This window comes from Tauraco erythrolophus, chromosome 5 (genome assembly GCF_009769465.1).
Source record: "Tauraco erythrolophus isolate bTauEry1 chromosome 5, bTauEry1.pri, whole genome shotgun sequence".
Taxonomy (NCBI): Eukaryota; Metazoa; Chordata; class Aves; order Musophagiformes; family Musophagidae; genus Tauraco; species Tauraco erythrolophus.
In genome coordinates, this window is record NC_141469.1 from 71,235,301 (window position 1) to 71,256,492 (window position 21,192).

Below are 21,192 nucleotides of genomic sequence, written 5' to 3' on the forward strand. Positions count from 1 at the left end.
CAGGTGATGTCTGTGTGCAGTCAAAATGCAAACCCTTCTGGCGTACTGACTTTTTACTTCCTGCTCAGTCACTGCGTGGTCCAGATTACTCACAGTAAACGTTTCTCACATAATAAGGTAAAAAAAATCTGCTGAGGTCAACAGCCTACAGTTATGACTTACTGAATTTCAGTCTGTGCTGCTTTGAAGGGCAGATTCTATTTATATACATCGTAATTCCAACTAAAAATTAAATAAAAAAATCCTAAACACCAAAAGAGATACGTCAAGCAGAAGTAAAAGCGGATGATCTGATTTCCCTGACAACTTTTGCATCTTATTAGTTACTGACAAAGACCTCACTGTTTCAGCATGTAAGCAGTTCTCTGCATCACGTTTTATCGATATTTTTCTTTCTGCAGAGAGTTTTTAACTGTGGAAGGGGCTTTCCTGCCTCTTACACTTACATTTTCCATGACTGGGGAGAAACATTGTTGCTGTCAAGTAGACAAGTGGTACTTGGGCATCGTACCTTGAAGGATAGTTGTCACCGTGTTTTGGATTGCGTTTTCAATGCCGCTGTCCCTGCTTAAGACCTCAGTACCTCTGAAGATATTTTGCGGGGACTGAGGGTTTTATTGTGTTCATTATACAGCCTAGCTCAGTCAGCTGAGGTCAGAATTCTCCCAATAACCTCTATTTCTGTCACATGGAAAAGTTCATCTTCTGTTTATCTTCTGGTGCTTATTGGGATTTTCCCATATGTTTTTAGTAACATACTGTGTGCGATGTCGAAGTTACGTATTTCAATTCTTCTGCATCCCAGTCCGTAAAACTCCCTGAAACACCACTTAGGAGCGTGTGTGCATTCTGATGAGAAAGCGAGCAACGCATATGCTGTGTTCCCTACAGCTGCAGAGTGCTTTTGAACTTGAGTGCACGTAGCATTTACTTTGTCTGGATTCAGGCGTACTGGGTGACGTCACTCATCACAACATGCTTTCCTATTTGCTCACATGGTGAGTGTTGTACTTTCTAGTTAAACTCTCAGAACAACTTCTGGTAGCTTTTAGCTACAGTAACATGGACATCGTTATTTTAGTAGTAACTCTGATAATGGTTCAAAGTAATGTGAATTACATTTTAAAAAAAGATAATGGTAATTTCAGCTGACATGTACTCTCTTGCAAATACAAGAATCAGTTCTGATGTGATCTGTATGGATTTAGTTACTTAAGATGATTGTTACGCTTTTGTGTCCGCTGGAATAAACTGTAGCTGTTAAGTTTCTGATATTGTTTAATAATTTATTGTTTCAATTTTCTGTATTTCAGCCCCTGATGTGTGATAATACTCTGAGTTCCTTTACTTTTTCTTTCAAAAGCAATGCTGAAAATACACTTTCTTTTTCTTCTTTTACAGCTGGCACTGTATGTGCTGTCATTCCTGGAACCCAGGGACCTTCTGCAGGCAGCCCAGACATGTCGTTACTGGAGAATTCTGGCTGAAGATAATCTTCTCTGGAGAGAGAAATGCAAAGAGGAGGGTAAGGCTGAGCAAAGAGATGGATGTAATGGTCAAAGTGTTGCTGTCGTAAAAAGAGCAGTTCATTTACATAATAAGCTTAAAAGTTTTACAAAGGCAATTCAGGTGACTTCAGATTTACTGGTAGTGATGCTTTGAGCTATGGTATGTGTCTCTGTTGAAAGTAGGAAGCAGAAATAATCCATGGAGTACTAGAAATGAAACTAGAGTTAAGTTTGAACATCCTATTTATAAAGTATACCAGGTATATGTTTTTAAAATACAATTATTTTTGCTTTTTAAGGATTATTTTTATTCAAAATACAACCGAAGCAAATAAAAGCTGAGAAGTAAACATGACAGGAGTATAGTCTTGCAGTTTATAAATAACATGGAGGAAAAACTGTTTTAGTGGTCAGGTAGAAGGGACGCTGTAACTTCATGTCGTTTGTAGGCAAATTAGCAGAGAATGGCACATGGCAGGGGGAGAAGGTGCTAACTTGACTGCTTGGAGAGGGACACAAAATCCCTCTCCAAAAAAATAAACCACATGGAAATCGAGAGAGAGGGCGGTTCAGCGGTAATAGGAATGGGCAATAAAAGGCTCCCAGGAAAGCAGCCACATATTTGAGCACATGAAGAATGGAAGCTTTTATTTTTAAGGAGAATTATATGGACAAGGAGTCTGTTCTTAGGGGCAGAGCACATGCATGTGATCTCAGAGCAAGCATCCCTCTTGGACACAGGCAAACAGAGGGACCAGTCCAGGCTGCCCCAGAGTATGGAGACAAGAACTCGTGAGGGGTTGATGCAAAGGTTTTAAAAACCATGACAATGTGAATGTAGCTGGTATTTTTAAAGGCACTTAAATTAATTAGTTTTCTTTTGCAATGGAAACCAGGTGCCTAACCTCTTAAATCTTTTCTGAGATTCTCCTCTTACAAATTTTAGTGAAAATGCATTAAAAGCACAGAATGAGAAAAAAAGGAAAAGGTTAAGAGGGGAACCTGCCTACATTTGTGAGCTTAGAAGTAAAAATAAACATGGCCAGGCATGACAGTGCATACAAACAAAACAGTATTGCAGACTGGTTCGACTTAGCGAGGTGCTCAGTGAAACGGAGGAGCAGTTAATTCAAGACTTGCAAATAGAGACTCCAGAGAAGGGGCTAAAAGCAGAAGAGTGAAATCCACATACTGGCAAGAGACAAGACTCTTGATGTGGTGGAGAGAGGAGCTGCATTGTAAAGAGAGATGGGTGAGAGAACTGTAAAAAAAAAAAAAAATCTATCTGTAGTAGCAAGGCTAAAAGAAAGCACTACTGTTAAGTGTCAGTTCAGAAAGGGCACAGCTATACTTAAATTCCAACCAGGAGAGGACAATGCCAAAAGCAGACAACCCTTTGAATCAAGAAAAGAATTAAGAGCTCACTAATATCTATAGTCACAGTGAACTTAAAGGTAATGAAGATGGGTGACCAGAGAGAAGGACCACAGATAGAAAGATTTGTTTTTTGAAGGGCTCCAAAATGAGCGTACAAGTGGTTATGAAGTTTGTTGGACAATACCCATTTGAAAAAGGCAATATTCTGCTACCTTGCCGCAGAAAGGGGCATTCTGAACCAAGCTGGTAGGTTGCCAGCAAGCAATGATGAACTAGAGCGTTTTCAGCCACGATTATTGCAATGGTTGTGCTGAAAAGACAAGAAAAGATGTAGTATAAAGAGCTGGGGAGCGTCAGTGGCCCACGGTGCAAATGTTGGCATGCGGGAGGCTGTTACGTCAACGCAGTGTCTGACGTTTGCGCTCACTGTAAAGACTGCGGAGGGAGAGAAGTGGTTTTCTTTGGGGTGGCCTCATCTCTCTCCCTCCCTCTTTTTAAAAAATTAATTTCAGGGATTGATGAACCGTTACATATCAAGAGGAGGAAAGTAATAAAACCAGGCTTTATACACAGTCCGTGGAAAAGCGCCTACATTAGACAACACAGGATTGATACCAACTGGCGGCGAGGAGAACTGAAATCGCCTAAGGTGAGTTGCTGAGCGATGTGCGTGGTGCCATGAACAAAGCAGGATCAACTCCTAGGGGGTTTTTCCCTTTGGACAAGCCAGACTATCCATGCACAAAAAGCAGTGTATTGTTACAGAAGAAAATAATTTCTATTTTAGCTTACTCTGGGTTTAAATGAATGTCTGAGCACCATCTTAGTAAATCAAAATGTGATTCTTCGTACAGCAAAACTCTTTCAGTGCTTTTCAGAAAATTTCTGTTCAGTTTGGTGAATCCCTGTGCATATGCCTGTCTCTTTGAGACAGGTAATCTCAGAAACTTGAATGGAGATACTTAAAGTTAAAATTTATAATGTATATGAATACATATATATATTTGTAGAGCAGCCATGTCACAACATAAAAATGCTCCACATGCTCTGATCATTTCATGCTCTATTTTTGTACATGTTCTTATAAATTGAGCAGTACAAGACAGTAGCTTCTTTCCGTGTTAAGATGTTTTTGTTTTTTAAAATACTAAAATACTTTAATGCTACTGATACGTTATCATTACACCTTTTCCAATACAAAGATATGAAGCAGTACTTCAAACATTTTGTAAAATAAAATAGCAAATGACTAATCAAACCTAGTATCGAACAAGCAGTCAGAAACATGAAAAACCCATATTAATATCCTTTTAAGGTTTTAAGGCAATTTGCCTGTTTTCTTGATTGCTGTAGAACAAAATAATAAATACAAGAACAAAAAAAAAATCCTGTGGAAAACCTATGGCGACATCCTGCTGTTTATTTGGCCGTGACTTGTGTACATCTCTGGCAACAGCTCTCTATTTCTTGCCTTGATACACCACATCAAGTTATCTTGGAATTATTATTAAAATTACAGCCTCAGGCATTATCCAAATGCCCATTTCATTCCAATGAACATCTTGAAAAATGCTCAGATATCTTAAATAAAAAAATTCCTCATCCTGTGTATTCTGATATTTTTGCTGTATTGCAGTAGAATAGACTGAATTGCAGTTTTTCCCAAATCAAGCATTGAAAATCCCAACTCTATAAAGCAACATTCCAATCCACGTTTCTGGCACGTTAAATTATCATTTTTGTTTGTATCTAATTGAGTTAACAGTTTTCTAGTTTGTGACTTTGGTGCTGCCTGGAATTTAATAGATTACAGTGCTTGGCTAGTAAGGAAAAAAAAAACCACAGATACAGACAGCCTTGACCACCGAAGTACAAATATGCAGCAAAGAACACAACCCCATCCTTTTTGTTCAAGATTGAAACAACTTTTAAAAGGTAAATGTCTGAGCAAAAAAACTTCAACTGAAAAATAAAGAGGTGGAAGAACTGCAGAGGAATTGAGCAACGTCCAGTTACTAGTTCAGCCTACTTTATTAGTGATTTTTCATGGTACTTTTAGGAGGCTCACAGTAACTGTAGCGTGCTTGCCAAGCAATGCGGTACAGCTCCATGGAAGGAGGCAAATACCTTCTTTGGTCCCGGCTGGTGGTAAATTAGACTTGACACAGGGGATTAAGGGGCCTTACTGTTACTGAAGCAACTCTAACATTTTATCATTTATGAATCAGAAGAGCACTTTGTTTCTCTGGCTTCTCTCTAGTCTCCTGTGTCAAATTGTGACTGTACATTTTTGTGTTCTTTATCGCCAGGTGCTCAAAGGCCACGACGACCACGTGATCACTTGCCTTCAGTTCTGCGGGAACCGAATAGTGAGTGGCTCTGATGACAACACACTGAAAGTGTGGTCAGCGGTTACGGGCAAGGTAAGTCAGTTATTTTGCTGAATTCCTTAGGAAATGAGCTGCAGGGAGAGCACTGGTGTGTAAAAAATGCCCCCGTGCCATCAGACCCACCGCAGGGTGGTCTTAGTGCCGTCTGGTGCAAGAATCGGAAAAAGTACCGGTAAACATCTGGGTCATCTTTTCCTCCTCAGAAACTAGTCTAGTTCAAAAAAGTCACCTTGATGTGAAATTGCAATGCTGCTCATGTTACCGTTGGCATATATCCTTGTTCTCTTGGCAATTCTGCTATTCTTGTGGAGTCATTTGTGACGTGGATTCTAAAGAATTTGGACAGATACGTTACTTTATCTTCCTTAAGCTTAATTTAGCCTGCTTTTACCCCTCTGGACCTCCTTTTCTCACTTGTCTTCTAGCATTCTTTGTTGTTTTCCAGTTACTGAAATATGGGGTGTTCGTTTTACTGGCTCTGATTTCAAATATAGAGTTTGTTTTTCTTCCCAAGCTACTATATTGCTGAGCCACCAAAAAAAAAAAAAAAAGTAATTTGCTTTAGGTTTAAATATTTCCTATTAAATTAGATCCAGCTTAGGCAGGAATTTAATAAGCTTCAATAATTTAATTTTGGCTTAGAGAAGCAAAACAATATGTGCAATCAAAAAGACAGTACTGAACATTTCACTCATGTTAGAACATCACAGCTACTCAGCACACAGATTTTTTTGTTTTAAGGTGACTGACTGACTATGCTCTAAGGATATAGAAAAGGCCTCAGGGAAAGAGTACTTTTTCCTTCTAGACTAGAATTGTGTGTACTTAGCTTTGTTTTAATGATCTAATTAAGTGAACAACAGGGCAGCTACTGAGGATAACTAACATGTTTAAGATGTAAAAAGTACCCAGTTTCTAATGTTGAAGCTGAACGTAATAAGCATTTGTCTTTGCCTGCCTAGGAGATCCTTGATGGGATTGTAAATACTACTGTGGGGAAGAATAAAATTAAAAGCAATAGCAGCCTCACCCTGCTTCTGTTGGCTTCCCTACAACAAACTGTCTAATGAAGGAACTCATATTGAAATTTAGATTTTTCTAATTGAAAATGGCAGCCTAAACTCAAATGAAAAATACTTCCTTTGTACATACCACCCTCCTCTCAAAAGCAAAATGTTCCTCTAAATATATAAAATTGATCATAGTAGCATGACTTAACAATTCATGTTCAGTAAATTTTTGAAAGTAACTATAAATCCTAGCGTGACTATTTACCCCGAGCCTTTAAGAGAGACAAAAATTGTATATGAAAGATGGAAGAGTGCTGTATGAGCCCTCATGCTTACTGATGCTGAAGAATTAATAAAATATAAAAACCCTAAAGGTTGGTTTGTGCAAATGAACATGACTAAATAATCCCCTTGACAGATGTAAAGCCCAAAATAAGGATTCTGTGTTCTTACTGCTTTAGAAGGATGATTTCTTAAAATATGAGCAAATCGGTTGAAATCTAAAAAAAAAATAGGAACTGTAAAAGTGAATAACAGCTATGAACTGAAAAAGATGGATTTGATAGCAGTGAATTAAGCTAGGAGCCAGGAATTGCAGAACACTGGTAAAAAATGTTAAAGAACAGGAAATCTGCATGCAGCAAAAAAGCAAGGTATTTTCAAGGATGTTAGAAAGAACAGGATATTAGCAACAGAAATTAGTATACTCTCACTGATGCAGAAAAAAATATTTATTTTGGTAGAAAGTTCATGTGCTGGAAATAAAACATGCAGTGATGATAGAACACTTCATTTCAGCAGAAACTCACAAGGAAACTCAGAACAGCTACCACAGTTACAGTTTTTCATACTACAGTTGATCCAGAGAATCTGTATTTCATGATTTTTTTCTAAAGTTACTTGGGGGGTAAAACTGGTGTTTTTTCATAAGATATGAGAACAAGGAGAAGATCCAAAGGATGGCCAGAAAGCTAAAATGTGTCAATATTTAAATGGAGTAAACTGAAAGACTGGGTATTTTGGATATATTATCTCAGATAGCAAATACTGAGCGTCAAGAGGAGTCAACTAACAGTTAAAGAAAGGCCACGGCAATTAATGCCACTTAGCATTAGATTACAGAAAAAGAGATCATCAAACTGTCTTGACCTCTTTTCTCGTGCAGTTACAGGTTTCACTGATAAAAATAATAGTGCAGAAATAGATGGCTACGTGCGCTGCAAGACTGTATCCCCACGACGCAGCTGAGGACAGTAGAGCAATGCAAAAATCAACATGGTACATATTTAAATGGGTTAGAAAGTGGGTAATTATAGAGATCATGTTGTTAATGCAGAATCTTCGTGGAGTATCTTTCTAGAGGGGTCTTGCAAGGATCTCTGCTTCTCTGAGCTAATTAGCACTTACTGCTGCCGGGTGAGAATGCATATAGAGTCGTTACTCGTAAGGAATACAGGCTGAGAGATGGAGACGAGTCACCGTTCCAGAGTGAGGGAGGTTTTGTAGAAGTAGGTGTGAGCAAACAGTCTCTACATGGTGAGAAATCACATCCTGTGTTTGGGATCAAAGAAGGTAGGCTGTGCTTGTGTAGTGTGGGATTCTCTCCTGAGCAACGGTAAAGTCTGGAAAAGGTTTGAACGTGATTTCTGCAGTATTGATGCTGGAGCTATGGCTTACAGAATGCGGTGTTTCTTGGATAAACAAACAGCAAAATAATATATGGTCTATGGATTGGTGGTAAAACTACTAAGTGAGTGCTCTCTCCAGTTCTAACAAACACGCTTCAAAGAGCTGTTGGAAAACCTGCAGTGACTCAGAAAAATGCCAGGAAAATGACTCAAGGCTGCAAAACATGCCCTGTATTGAGAAATTTGGAAAGACAGTTTAGTTTATCAAGAGGAAGATTATAGGGAAAATTCCTTACAGTCAAAGTACCAACAATGGAGAGAGAAATTTCCTGAGTATTTTCTAACAGGTGGGATTTTTTAGTTCAATCACAGAGCAGTCTCCAGGGGTCTTCTGGCTCTTGCTATGAGAGACTACTGGTACCTCCTAGATCACTTTTTCTTAAATTTCTGTTCAGCTCTGTCAAAAGCTTAACTGAGCAAAACGTTTCTTTTCAGTGTTTGAGAACACTGGTTGGGCACACAGGCGGAGTCTGGTCATCACAGATGAGGGACAATATCATCATCAGTGGATCTACAGACCGAACGTTGAAAGTCTGGAACGCTGAGACTGGAGAATGCATACACACCTTGTATGGACACACCTCCACCGTGCGCTGCATGCACCTCCATGAGAAACGGTAAGGCTTTGTCCAGAGCTACAGCCACAGCGCGGCTTGAACACACGCTTTTGTTCACGCAAAACGCCTGTGGAACGGGAGCCTCATCCAGCATGGAGTGAAACACAAACCAGGCGAGACATTCACACTAAACTATGTAAATCAACAGAAGGGAGGAGATGATTAATAGCAGCAAAAGATTAAGACTACAAATTAAAGAACAGAAAATTGAGTCATGTACTTTACAAAGTCACATTCTATGTTATTTCAAAACTACTGCATTGTTAGGCTGTGATCCAGTCTCCCACACTCGGAATAATTTCTCCTTTTTGTCAATGCTACAAACTTCTACTCATTTTACAGAATGACTTTTTAAGTATCGTCACTGCAGTATTTTATTTAAATTTTAACTGATTATATCGTAATTTCTGCAATAGTAAACCGTGTCTTGATTCAAGGAACATTGGCAAAACTCTTTTACTTGGCTGTGATACGGAGCTGTTGACAGAGTGCCTGTTGGTTGCATTTCTTCTTTTTTGAAGAACGATGAGGTTTTTTCTTTATCAATGCCATTAATATTAATTCCTTCTCATTTCTGTTCTTGCCTAAAAAAACTTTTAAAAGTATAAACTGAAAAAAAAATCAAGCAGAATAACTGTTTCTTTACTAAAAGTAAAACTTCTGAAGAGCTTCTTTGTTTAATTGTTGTAATTAGTTAACTCAGTCATTAAACCAGAATGCTCATAGCACTGGCTGGAGCTCAGCATATTCATAAGCTTTCATAGATAGATACAACAGTCCACATAATTACTCGTGGCATCGTTTTGCTGTTCAGGAATGAAGTGCCTTTTTAAATACTGAGTGCTAATTATATCAAATAGATCCCGAGGAGGTGAGTAGAGCAAGGAAGAAAAACACTCAGGTCGTTTGCAACCCTAAGAAAATGTGGTGCCAAAGCAGATCTTTGGTGGCTGGTGGACTAATGGTATCTAACGTCTCAAATTAAAACTCATAACTGATTTATACCCAAGTCTAATTGTTTTGATACTTTTCTGTCCAGTGCTAAGTACAAGAGGGGTTTTCTTGTTCCTCCAGAGTGGTCAGTGGGTCTCGAGATGCGACACTGAGAGTCTGGGACATAGAGACGGGCCAGTGTTTACACGTTCTGATGGGCCACGTAGCTGCAGTTCGGTGCGTTCAATATGATGGCAGAAGGGTTGTAAGTGGTGCATATGATTTTATGGTCAAAGTGTGGGATCCAGAGACAGAGACCTGTCTGCACACACTGCAAGGGCATACTAACAGAGTCTACTCATTACAGGTATGTGATTTTCATCTGCTGCTTTAGTTTCCTTAAGTAACATTTAAAGTCAGTTTATTTCGCCTTGTTTATTGTATTGTGGGTACCTACTCCAGAATTACACAGGCCACAAGAATATAGAGGCATCTGTGATGGATGTGTGATAGAGGCGTCTTTCGTTTTGTTACACTAGTTGTATGTTGTCTCAATTTAGAAACTGAGATTTTTTTCGCAGAGCGTCTTTTTTGAAGCACCCAGTACAATAAAGCCCAAATCTCTATACCAGCAAGTTAAGTAGTTTTGTGGGTTGCTGGTTTGTTTGATTGGGTTTTTTTTTGAATTTTGCATGTATTTTGGAGCTATGGTTTTGCTTTCCCCAAAGAAATTCTAAACGTACTGTTTTAAATAAATCAGATGATATAGTAATTGAAAATGTGCCAAAACCCCCATTGGATTAATGTTCTGAATTATGCAGATCTGTTTATCCCTATTTTGTATTCCCATCTTTCCATTACAAACTATAATTCACAGTAAGGCTGACCCTAAAATTTTAATGTTCCGATGTAAATCTGCAGCCTTCTACTTCCTCTTCTCTGAGTAGAGGCCAGATCTACAACTGTGAGGCTTTGTCAACAGAGACGTGTTTCTGTAGGTGCAGGTGGTTATGGAACTGCTCTGTGGCACGGCTCCATTGCCTACCAGTCACCCGGACTGCTCATCAGAACTAAGCTGGCAAAGACACACATAGACCTTGTGTGGGCTCTTCTTACCTTTACTAACCCAAAAGACCATCTTGTTCATTCACAGAGTCAAAGCATCACTTCCAGGCGTTGAAAGGCGAAAGAAATTAATTTCATGCTTGTGCCTGTTCTCATCACAATCTGGCAGGACTTGAAAAAGAAATTAACAAAGACAGTTCAAAACGGGAAGTTGCATTCGGCATGTAACTGCTCTGGTTTGTGGCTCAGAAAGTGAAGCTCCGTGCTAGACGTTTTTCATAAAGTGCAGCTTTCTTAAGATGTATCTCACCATAATAGATTAAATACAAACAAAATACTGAATGGGTCTCCTTTCCCAAAACATGTAGTAAAATTTACCAAAAATCTCCAGCCCTTCTCCTTCCATTCATATGCTGAGGAGTATTCTCTAGACAAGCAGCAAGCAAGTTAAAAATGCTGTACTACCTACCTACCTCTTAAAAATATTGGAAAGGTTGTATTTCATCTGGGGCAGTTTGGGAACGGTGTGTGTTATTCAGCCTTATCTTCACCACTGGCTCTTGTTTTGGCTTAGGAATGTTCATGTCTTGCTCTGATACTGTAGTAACAATGGATCAAAGAATTGGGTTCTGTTACACACCAATACTATTTCACCCTGTGAATGGACCTTGGCGTTCTGAAACAAACTTGGGGGGGGCAGGAGGCTACAAGTGCTTACAGTTTTAGGCCAGAAAGATTCTTTAAAAATGCACAGTGAGCCCCTGCCTTTTGGCTTGAAAGAGCCCCAAACGGCAGAACGCCCGTAAACAGAATGATCAGGCTGAATAACCAGCCTGTCCTCCCCATCCCCATTCCATGGCAGGTTCTGTTATACCTCAGTATTTCCCCATTTGTAGACCCTGTAACATTTTCCAGAGATCCTTATGCAGCAGTTGAAGACTCCTGACCATGTTCTGACCATCTTTCCCAGCTGCCTTTGAAGTAATCCACAGATTCTTAGTGTTCATGGATAACAAACAGCTCAACCAGAGATCCAAACTGTCGCCTGTTTGACTATAGCAATATCAGAGTAAGGTTTGTCTTGATGCTCAGCCTTAAAGCTGTGTTCCTGAATACCTTATGTACACGGAATACAATTAATCTGTGGGAAAGGGAGAAAGAATTAAAAATTTGTTCCAGCAATCTGGTTTACCTCTGTTTAGGAAAGAAAAACATTCTGTAGTGTTTCCACCCAACAAGTCTGCTGAGCTGCTTAGCAATCCTCAACCTTTTATCTGAACTCCGGTTAGTTCACATCCTCTTTTGAAAGCAGGGTGCCCAAAACAGGATGCAAAATTCCAGTCAAAGTCTTATTAATGCTTACTAGAAGTGAAAAGTTATTTTACCTGCCTTATATCGCATACCCCTCTTGCAGATACCAGAGTGTGGGCAGTTTTTTTAGTGTATTTTCACCGGAAATGCCGTGTATACAGCAGATAAGCAGCCTGGATGTGCCAGTCGCTGTCTACATTCTTTTGAACATAGGTGCCATGCTCAGCCACAGATAAAAGATGTCAGTTTTCTGCAGGTTTTATAAAAAGCAGCAGTCTCAGATAGTTCAGTTCCCTTAACTGGGTTTGTTCTTTGCCAGTGTTAGATACCAGTCAGCCCACACAGACAAGCAGTGTCAGGTTGCCTTAGCCGTAACAAAGACTCCTGCCCAGCCCTCCTTCTCCCAGGCTGCCGCTGTACCTTCATTCATTCCCTGCCAAGCTCAGATCTTCACAGTTTTCTCTTGACTTTTACAGTCTTTGCTTTGGGTCTGTTCTTCCATTTCAAATGTCACCCAAATCCTAATGGAAATACTAAATGTCAGACTCTCCCTGCAACTCTTTCTGATATCTCTAATAATGCTGTGAACAAAGTTCTGAACCGGATAGTGTCTCTGCCTCAAATTTGCCTCCCTCTTTGTGAAAATACAACCAAGACATCTGCTGTTTCACCAGCTTTTTACTCTGTCACAGAAAAAACAAATCGTATTGGTTAAGATCATTTTCCAACAAATCTGTGTTTGCTACTTACCGCATTGCTGAGGGCTTACAACGAGACTGATTATTTGTTAGTTCCTTCTGGAAACTGAAGTTAGGCTGACCGATCCATAATTCCCTGTCTCCCATCATCATCATCTCCTTCAATAAAGAAGGGAATTGTATTTGCCATCTGAAACTTGTCTGTCTTCCATAGGTTCTCAAAGATAGCAGCAGATGGCTCTGAGATTGCCTTAAAACAGCTCGCCTTCTGTGGGGTTTTTTCTCCATTCTAGCAAAAGCTTGTACTCAGTTGTCAGTGGTGTTGGTGCTGTGAGCCTACACTCAGATGGCTGAGGACTGAAGCAAAAAAAAGTTAAATAGCTGGCCTCACTTGGTGTTTCCTTCCCATTGAGCATAAATGAGCTTTTTTTATTTTGGCCTTCCTCTTGTTTGTTTGGTTTTTGTGTTTTGTTTTTTTTTTTTTTTTAACAGAATAGTGTTTTATCATCCTTAATGGCTCTCACTAGTTTTATCTTGTTTTGTGTGCTGCCTTTCTGATTTTGTCCCAGTGTGCTCTTTTAAACACATCTATTGATCTAGTTTCTACTTTTTGTACAATTCCTTGTGCTTTAGCCAAGTGGGTCTTGGTAATTTACTACACTTCCTATCTTTCCTTCACACAAGGATAGTTTGTGTCTTTAAGAAAGTGCCAACTCTCCTGAACTCTTCTTCCTCTCAGAGAATAGATATATAAAAACCTCATGGGAAGGAAGTCTCAATTTATTGAAGTATTCCTCCTTGAAGCCCACTGGTTTTTATTCTACTGCTCTTTTCCTTTCCTTTTTTGAGAATTCTGGACTCTTATGTCATTGTCACCATCACTCAAGTTACTTCCTACCTTTGTATTCTCTACATGTTCAGTCCTCTTGGTCAAAAGTGTCTCATCTCTTAGCAGATTTCTCTACATGTTCATGTTCTACATATTTTTATTTTATATAGAATATATGCCCAGAAAAATCCAAGAATTTAGACATCTGTGTTAGCCTATATGCCTTTCCCTACAACGACTAGGAAGTTAAAGTTCCGTAATGCACACAATTATGATTATAAAATGGCTAAAACCAGCATTTTTCAATTACATTCCTTCCATTTTCCTACATTTTGGCTTTTGCATAGATGATTCTGGATTAATGGTGTTGCCCTTCACCAGCTTAAAGTTCCTCTGACTTGTGAAAAGCAGGTTTGGCTTTTTAACGTCTTTATTAGGAAAACTACATTCTCCTACTGTTGCACGCTGTGGTGCATAGTCAGGATTCTGTTGTGTTTAAAGGAGTTGTATTACATGGAAAAGACCAGTTGTTCAGAGTCTTTCTTCACAAACCACGTCCCTCATAGCCCGTGTCTGCAACAGGAATTACACTGCTCTGCTGTCAAACGCGGCTATCTCTGCTTAGGCTGGATTCGTACTTTGTAATGCAGTTTCCGAACATATATAGTATCTAATGTTGCATTTAGTGAATTGAATGCTTGACAGCCTTCTTTGTGAGCTCCTAATGTAATTGTTCGTAATAGATTTACCTTTCTTGTAGTTTGATGGTATCCATGTGGTGAGTGGATCTCTTGACACTTCCATCCGAGTTTGGGATGTGGAGACGGGCAACTGCATTCACACGCTAACAGGCCACCAGTCTCTCACAAGTGGAATGGAGCTCAAGGACAATATACTCGTGTCTGGGAATGCCGATTCTACAGTCAAAATCTGGGACATTAAAACAGGACAATGTTTACAGACATTGCAAGGTGAGCTTAAACTACCTTCATGTAAATCAAGGTGCCTGCAGTCATTTATGCTGCAGATTCTATGTAAAAATCTTTAAAATAATTACCTACAAAAAAAGAAGCATGGACCACTTACAACTTCAGTATTTTTCTGATGACAGCTTGTGCTGGTTTTGGCTGGTACAGAGTTAATTTTCTCCACAGTAGCTACTATGAGGCTGTATTTTGGATTTGTGCTGGAAACAGTGTTGATAGCACAGGGCGGTTTTCCTTATTGCTGAGCAGGGCTGACACAGAGTCAAGATATTTTCTGCTTCTCACCCCACCCCACCAGCGAGCAGGCTGGAGGTGCACAAGAAGCTGGGCGGGGGCACAGCTGGGACAGCTGACCCCAACTGACCAAAGGGATATTCCACACCATATGATGTCATGCTCAGCATATAAAGCTGGGGGAAGAAGAAGAAAGGGAAGGGCGTTCAGAGTGATGGTGTTTGTCTTCCCAAGTAACCATTAGGCATGATGGAGCCCTGCTTTCCTGGAGGTGGCTGAACACCCGCCTGCCGATGGGAAGCAGTGAATTAATTCCTTGTTTTGCTTTGCTTGTGCGCGCAGCTTTTCCTTTACCTGTTAAACTGTCTTTATCTTAACCAACGAGTTTTCTCACTTTTACCCTTCCGATTCTCTCCCATCCCACCAGGGGGGAGCAAGGGGGAGGCTGTGTGGGGCTTAGTTGCCGGCTGGGGTTAAACCACGACACAGCTGTATGATCTTTTTCTGAATTAGAAGAACAAAATGTATTTAATCTAATCTAGTCAAATCACTTGCCTGTTATGAAAGGCAGATGGTCAGGACTGATAGTAATTTGCTACGGGTATATTAGCCTAATAAGCCCCAGAAATATGTAGGAAATGACATCTCAAAACAGTCAGTCGACATATTTATTTAGGGGTCACTTGGATGTTTCAAAGCCTACTGATTAATTGGATCAGGAGGCAAAGTACACTGTCTGTTGCAATAAATCAAGAGAAATGAGTGGAAGATGTTTTCTTTCAGAAAGAAAGAACAAGGATTTTTGTTTCCATTTTGACAGTTGCCACTCAGGTGTCATGCACATGAACACATTGTTTTGTTTCCCCCCACAAAAAAGGGTCTTACATCATTCCCATATATCATATGCAGCATCACTGGCTGGAACAGAAAATTAAATTTCCCTGTAAAGCAGACTCTGCTCTTTTAACAATACATCTTTATACGTCAATATATAACTGTCAATATTTACTGATAGAGCAATCTCGTAATAACACTTCAAAAGGACTTGGAGACAAATGGTTACAGCGGTCACCTCATTCTGGATGGTTAAGTTCATGTTGATGAATGTCCAAGTGCACACGTGCCCTACTGTTCCTATACAACAAAACAAGATCACTGTAAAAAAGAAGGAAATACTGGGAGATTTTTCTGTACCTGCATTCACTTTCTGAAAGCATGAGAAGGCTTCTGCACCTTTTAACACAAAAAAAGCCCCCACAAGTTAATGCATCTAATAGATAGAAACATTTATTTTATACGCAGTGCTGACATTGCTTTCCACTTACAAAAAATGTTTTGGTTTACTGTTACAGGTCCCAACAAGCATCAGAGTGCTGTGACCTGTTTACAGTTCAACAAGAACTTTGTAATTACCAGCTCAGATGATGGGACTGTAAAACTTTGGGACTTGAAAACGGGTGAATTTATCCGAAATCTAGTCACATTGGAGAGCGGGGGAAGTGGAGGCGTCGTGTGGCGGATCAGAGCTTCTAACACAAAGCTAGTGTGCGCAGTTGGGAGCCGCAATGGGACTGAGGAAACAAAGCTGCTGGTGTTGGACTTTGACGTGGATATGAAGTGAAGGGCAGAAAGATGAAATTGTCCAAACATGTAGACGATGGTCTCCTTTCCCTCCCCCTGAAAAAAAAAAGAAAAAAAGGAAAAAAAGAAAAAGGAAAAAAAATCCCTTGTCCTTGGTGGTGCAGGATGTTGGCTTGGGGCAACAGATCCTAAAGACCTACAGACTACGAAGGAGAAGACAAAGATGACAAACTATAACTGACAAGAGAGGCATCTGCTGTCTCATCACATAAAAAGGCTACTCTTTTGACCGGGGCAGCTTTGCAAAAATACGACTTCCGAAATGAAACCAGGTGCAATTATTCCTTTACTTTCCTCCAACTGCTCCTTGAGCAATTTGGAAGTGAAAAAAAAAATTGTTACAGTTCTTGTTAACAGGTTGTTTTACCACAAAGATCTTGCAAGAAGCTGCACAGGTGCGCCTGCTCATGCACCCCTGGGTCCCGGCAGCCCCTCCGAGCAACGCGCTCTCCCTTAGCCTCGCTCCGAGCAGGGGGTTGGACCGGACAACCTCCAGCGGTCCCTTCCAACCTCTACGAGCAGTCACTGGTTGACTTTCAAAAACTAGAGAGCATCTGCAATGAGAAAAACAAACAACCAAACAAAAACAAAGAGTCCATTCCTGGTGTGGAAAAGCTAAAATATTACTGTGAATTGTTTTGTACAGTTTTATCAGAGCTTTTTCTTTTTTTTCTTTTATTCCTCCTTTTTTTTGCCAACCATTGCCAATGTCAATCACAGTATTAGCCTCTGTTTAATCTATTTACTGTTGCTTCCATCTACACTCTTCAACGCATAAGTTGCTCTGAGGTGGCAAGTTGTCCTGGGTTTTGAGAGTCCTCTGATGGATTTAATTCGCAATGCTGGTGCTAGAAGTAGGTCTTCAATTACGGGATTGTTGTCCCACCCCTGTACTGTATTCCCAGTGGCCAAACTTATTTATGCTGCTAAATGAAAGAAAGAAAAGCAAATTATTTTTTTTTATTTTTTTTTCTGCTGTGACGTTTTAGTCCCAGACTGAATTCCAAATTTGCTCTAGTTTGGTTACAGAAAAAGACTTTTTGCCACTGAAACTTGAGCCAACTGTGCCTCTAAGAGGCTGAGAGTGGAAGAGTTTCAGACAATTAAGAGTGAAGTTTGCCTGCAAATAAAGAATTGAGTGTGTGTGCAAAGCTTATTTTCTTTTTTCTGGGCAAAAATTAAAACACATTCCTTAGAACAAAGCTATTGCAGCCTGTTCTGTGGGGAAATTTTTCTTTGTGAGGGCTGTGGTGAATGGAATGAACATACATTAAAAAAACTGACAAAATTTTTAAAAAATACTATAAAATACAAAAATGAAAATAAAGTTGCTGGTCAGTCTTAGTGTTTTACAGTATTTGAGAAGAAAAACAACTGTTACAGTTATTGCTGGGAGGAACTGACAGAGCAAAAACGTACGTTTTTGTAAAGATGTCACATGCAAACAAAATGAAAAACGAGAGAGTCACACGGTTTGCCTCATTCTCCAAGAGCCACAACTCAAGCTGAACTGTGAAAGTGGTTTAACACTGTATCCTAGGCGATCTTTTTTCCTCCTTTTTTTTTTTGTTTTTGTTTTATTTATAGTCTGATTTAAAACAATCAGATTCCAGTTGGTTAATTTTAGTTATGTAACAACCTGACATGATGGAGGAAAACAACCTTTAAAGGGATTGTGTCTATGGTTTGATTCACTTAGAAATTTTATTTTCTTATAACTTAAGTGCAATAAAATGTGTTTTTTCATGTTAGTTTGTCTTTTCTTTTTCTTTTTTCTTGTTAATTTAATATCATATATCCTACAAAGGGTAAAGCAGGTCAAGTTGCTCAGCTTACTGTTAGATGCTAAAATTTGTCACAGGACTTTTTATGTAACCCTTCCACAAACAGGTGCGCAAGTGCCCTCTCCTTCAGTTGCCGTATAGGATTTGTCACGTGGGCTTCGGCAAACATGCGGGAAAGCCATTAGCTTCCTATGGCTGAGAACGTGTCAGGATTTGACTCTGGGCAGAGGTGGCTATAAAAAGCTGCTCAAGTACGTAAAACATCTTCTGATAGCATCTGGTTACTGCATCTTAAATTGAAATTTGATGTTTATTATTTATGGATTTCAATCAATTGATTGCCATCTGACAGCAGAGAATAAATCCATAAATACAACTAAAATCAAACCTGGGATTGTAGGAGAGCTTGAAATAAAGCTGCTGAAGAAGGAAAAATAAACTACCCCCCATGATTCCAGATCAGTCCAACAGCAGCTTTATCAGTCCCCTGAAACCAAGGTAAGTCATCAGCTGCCTCAGAAACTTACTGCTTGAGTGTCAGTTTCTCTCAAATCTCAATCGAAATCATTGTTTTCTTCTGCGTAAGACTCTTCTGTCAGGGCATAGCATTTACTTGTTCATGACAGTTTTCCCTGTAAAAACTGTCATTAAAGACAACCAGACTAAAACATTAGAACAGAAAATACATAGATGGAAAAGAGAAATATTTATATACTTCTACATCTATGACTATGTGCTATTCAAATGTAGTTCCAATCCCTACGTTATGCAAAACAAGCGATGCTGAAGGATCATGCTTCCATCTGGCCTCTAGAGATTAAAAAGCCATATGAAATGACTGAGCAGCTACAAATTGTAAAAAATCTGTTCATTGAGTTGGTGTTTAAGGGAAAAAAAAATTGCAGCGAGCACTGAGTTACAAAAGCTATGATGGTCTCAGTATTTATGTAACAACAATTAAAGAGCTAATCCTCTCCTAAAACGACAGTGAAAGATTGCCAGGACTTCACCTTGTTCTTCTGAGCAGGCAGGCTGGGCCTCTCAGCCCCTCGATGACAGAAGGTACATCAGTCTGGGCTGAACTACTTGTGAGAGGGGATGGAAAGAGAAGGATAAAAAGAGGAATATTTAATTCAGGGAACAGAGCAATAGCTTTTAAGATTATGTAGTTTTCTTCCATGATCTGTCGAAATCGCAACGACATGTTTTTGAAGAGCAAAGGCGCTGGCCTGGCGGTGGGGGAGAAAGAGATTTCTGAGTAACGCTGCGCTGGAGGGCAGGAATACAAATCGGGCAGAAGAGCGGAACGACAGAAGAGGAAAACTAATGTCCAAATCAGTTCAAGCTGTGTTTAAGAATGCCTTAAGCAGCCAGTATGACCAGGAGCAAAAGGTGCTTAACCAGAATTGAGAAGTGTTCCGGTTGATAGTGTAGTTCCAACACCATCTTATGTTCCAATTAAAGCAGAATAACTAGAACCTGTTAAGCAAACTACATTTATAGGCTCCTTCATCCCAGTTGTTAAAAAAAATATTGGCTGCAAAGTCAAGATGTGACAGACTATCACATTAAATATGAAAAACCAACACAGTACTTCTTACAAATTATTTTTAAAAGGCTTTTGCCCTTCATTAAAACAACTTTACAAAGTTAATTGTGCTACAGCTCTAAAGACTTCTGTTTTGTGAAAAGCCTGTTTAGGTTTGTAGGAGCTGATGTTGCTTATAAGGCAACTGAACAACATGTTTCAATAAGCAGAAATTTGTTAATTTAAGTGACAGCATTTCAAAATGGGCCTGTAGTAAACACGTCATGTGTAAGAAACTGCTGAAGCAGTTTTTCTTTGCAGTCCCCTTACTGCCCCCTTTACGTTAACACGCTCACCAGAACATAGTTCACTTACTGTGAAGTCTTCAGTTTGGCAGCACGTGCTCCAACCGAGGCTGTTGAGGAAACATTTTGTGTAATTAGATTTTGATTTTTTTTAGTGAGTGGAGTGGGTTTTTAAAAGTAAAAACATGTAAGAATACTAATATAAGGCTGTAAGTGCTTTATGCTCTCAATACCCAGGCACTTCTCGAATCTAGTGGCTTAGTCATTGTAGGCTCTGTCAAAATATCCGCAGCCATCCTAGAGAGGGAACACACTAGTGTTTCTGGCATCGGACCCTCTTGGTTTAATGCTGATTCCTTTTTTCTGTTTCAGCCCGAGAAGGAGGTTCCTCATTTTCTCCTGTATCTGAAGCCAACTCAACAACGTTAAAAGATTTTTTTTTAATGGGTATTATTCTTCATGGACCTTGATTTTAGCTAACAATAAGGCAGAACTAGTGTTGCCACTTCCTCCAAGAGCCTGTTCCTATGGTCTCCATTTATTTATTCAAGAGATAAGACCAGACATTTAACAGCTGTGTCTACACCCATTTGTAGTTCAGATCAGCAGCTCTCCCAACAGAGCACAGTGCTGCCTGGTAGCCCACAAACGGCATTCCTCTGGGGTGTAACTAAATCTGGAGCAGCTCTCCCGGAGCACACCCCAGGCCCTCAAGCCACTAGCAGAGCATGTGGGACCAAACCAGAGCTAGTCCAACACCTCACAAATACATTCATGTGGACATTAGGTCCTGAGGCCCAGCAAATCAGCACTACAGCTCTGCTGCTGCTGCACAGCACTAATTGCTGGTGCAGCTGTAACCTTCACCAAACCCTCTCCCACAGTACCCTTGGCTCCTGAGTCGCAATCGGCAATCAGCTCCCATCTGAACATCAGCAGTGGAAAATCAGAATCTGCCTGATATCAATACAGAGTTTTTGGCAGAGAAAAAAGGTTGGATGCCTTCAGCTCTCTTTCAGCATGCTTATGGAGAGGTGGTTCTGACCGGCTTATGGGATCCAGTTTAAAAGAAGTACAAATGTCTCACAGTCTGGCCAGAATTTCTGCCAGCAATTCAACCCCTGAATCCTTCAGAAAAAGATATAATGAAATTCTGTAATTAGGTAGGCAAAAGAACCAGATTGTAACAAAACCTGCCAGTAATTACTTGAGTCACTCTGACCAAACAAGTATTAATTACTTAAAGGGTAATATCCAAACGTGCTGACCACTGAATCTTCCATTAAAG

General features: G+C 39.8%; 1 protein-coding gene across 3 annotated transcripts in view; it reads left to right on the forward strand.

Moving 5' to 3' along the window:
* FBXW7 (F-box and WD repeat domain containing 7) overlaps positions 1-17,739 on the forward strand; it is a 180,377-nt gene extending 162,638 nt beyond the window's left edge. For all 3 annotated transcript variants that reach the window (XM_086611548.1, XM_086611546.1, XM_086611547.1), the window contains 7 exons: positions 1,402-1,525; positions 3,398-3,534; positions 5,195-5,308; positions 8,409-8,590; positions 9,665-9,890; positions 14,187-14,397; positions 15,999-17,739. In XM_086611548.1, the coding sequence (XP_086467674.1) occupies positions 1,402-1,525; positions 3,398-3,534; positions 5,195-5,308; positions 8,409-8,590; positions 9,665-9,890; positions 14,187-14,397; positions 15,999-16,267 (1,263 nt within the window). In that variant the 3' untranslated portion in view covers positions 16,268-17,739. The remainder of the gene's footprint in view (positions 1-1,401; positions 1,526-3,397; positions 3,535-5,194; positions 5,309-8,408; positions 8,591-9,664; positions 9,891-14,186; positions 14,398-15,998) is intronic.
* The last annotated feature ends 3,453 nt before the right edge of the window (positions 17,740-21,192 follow it).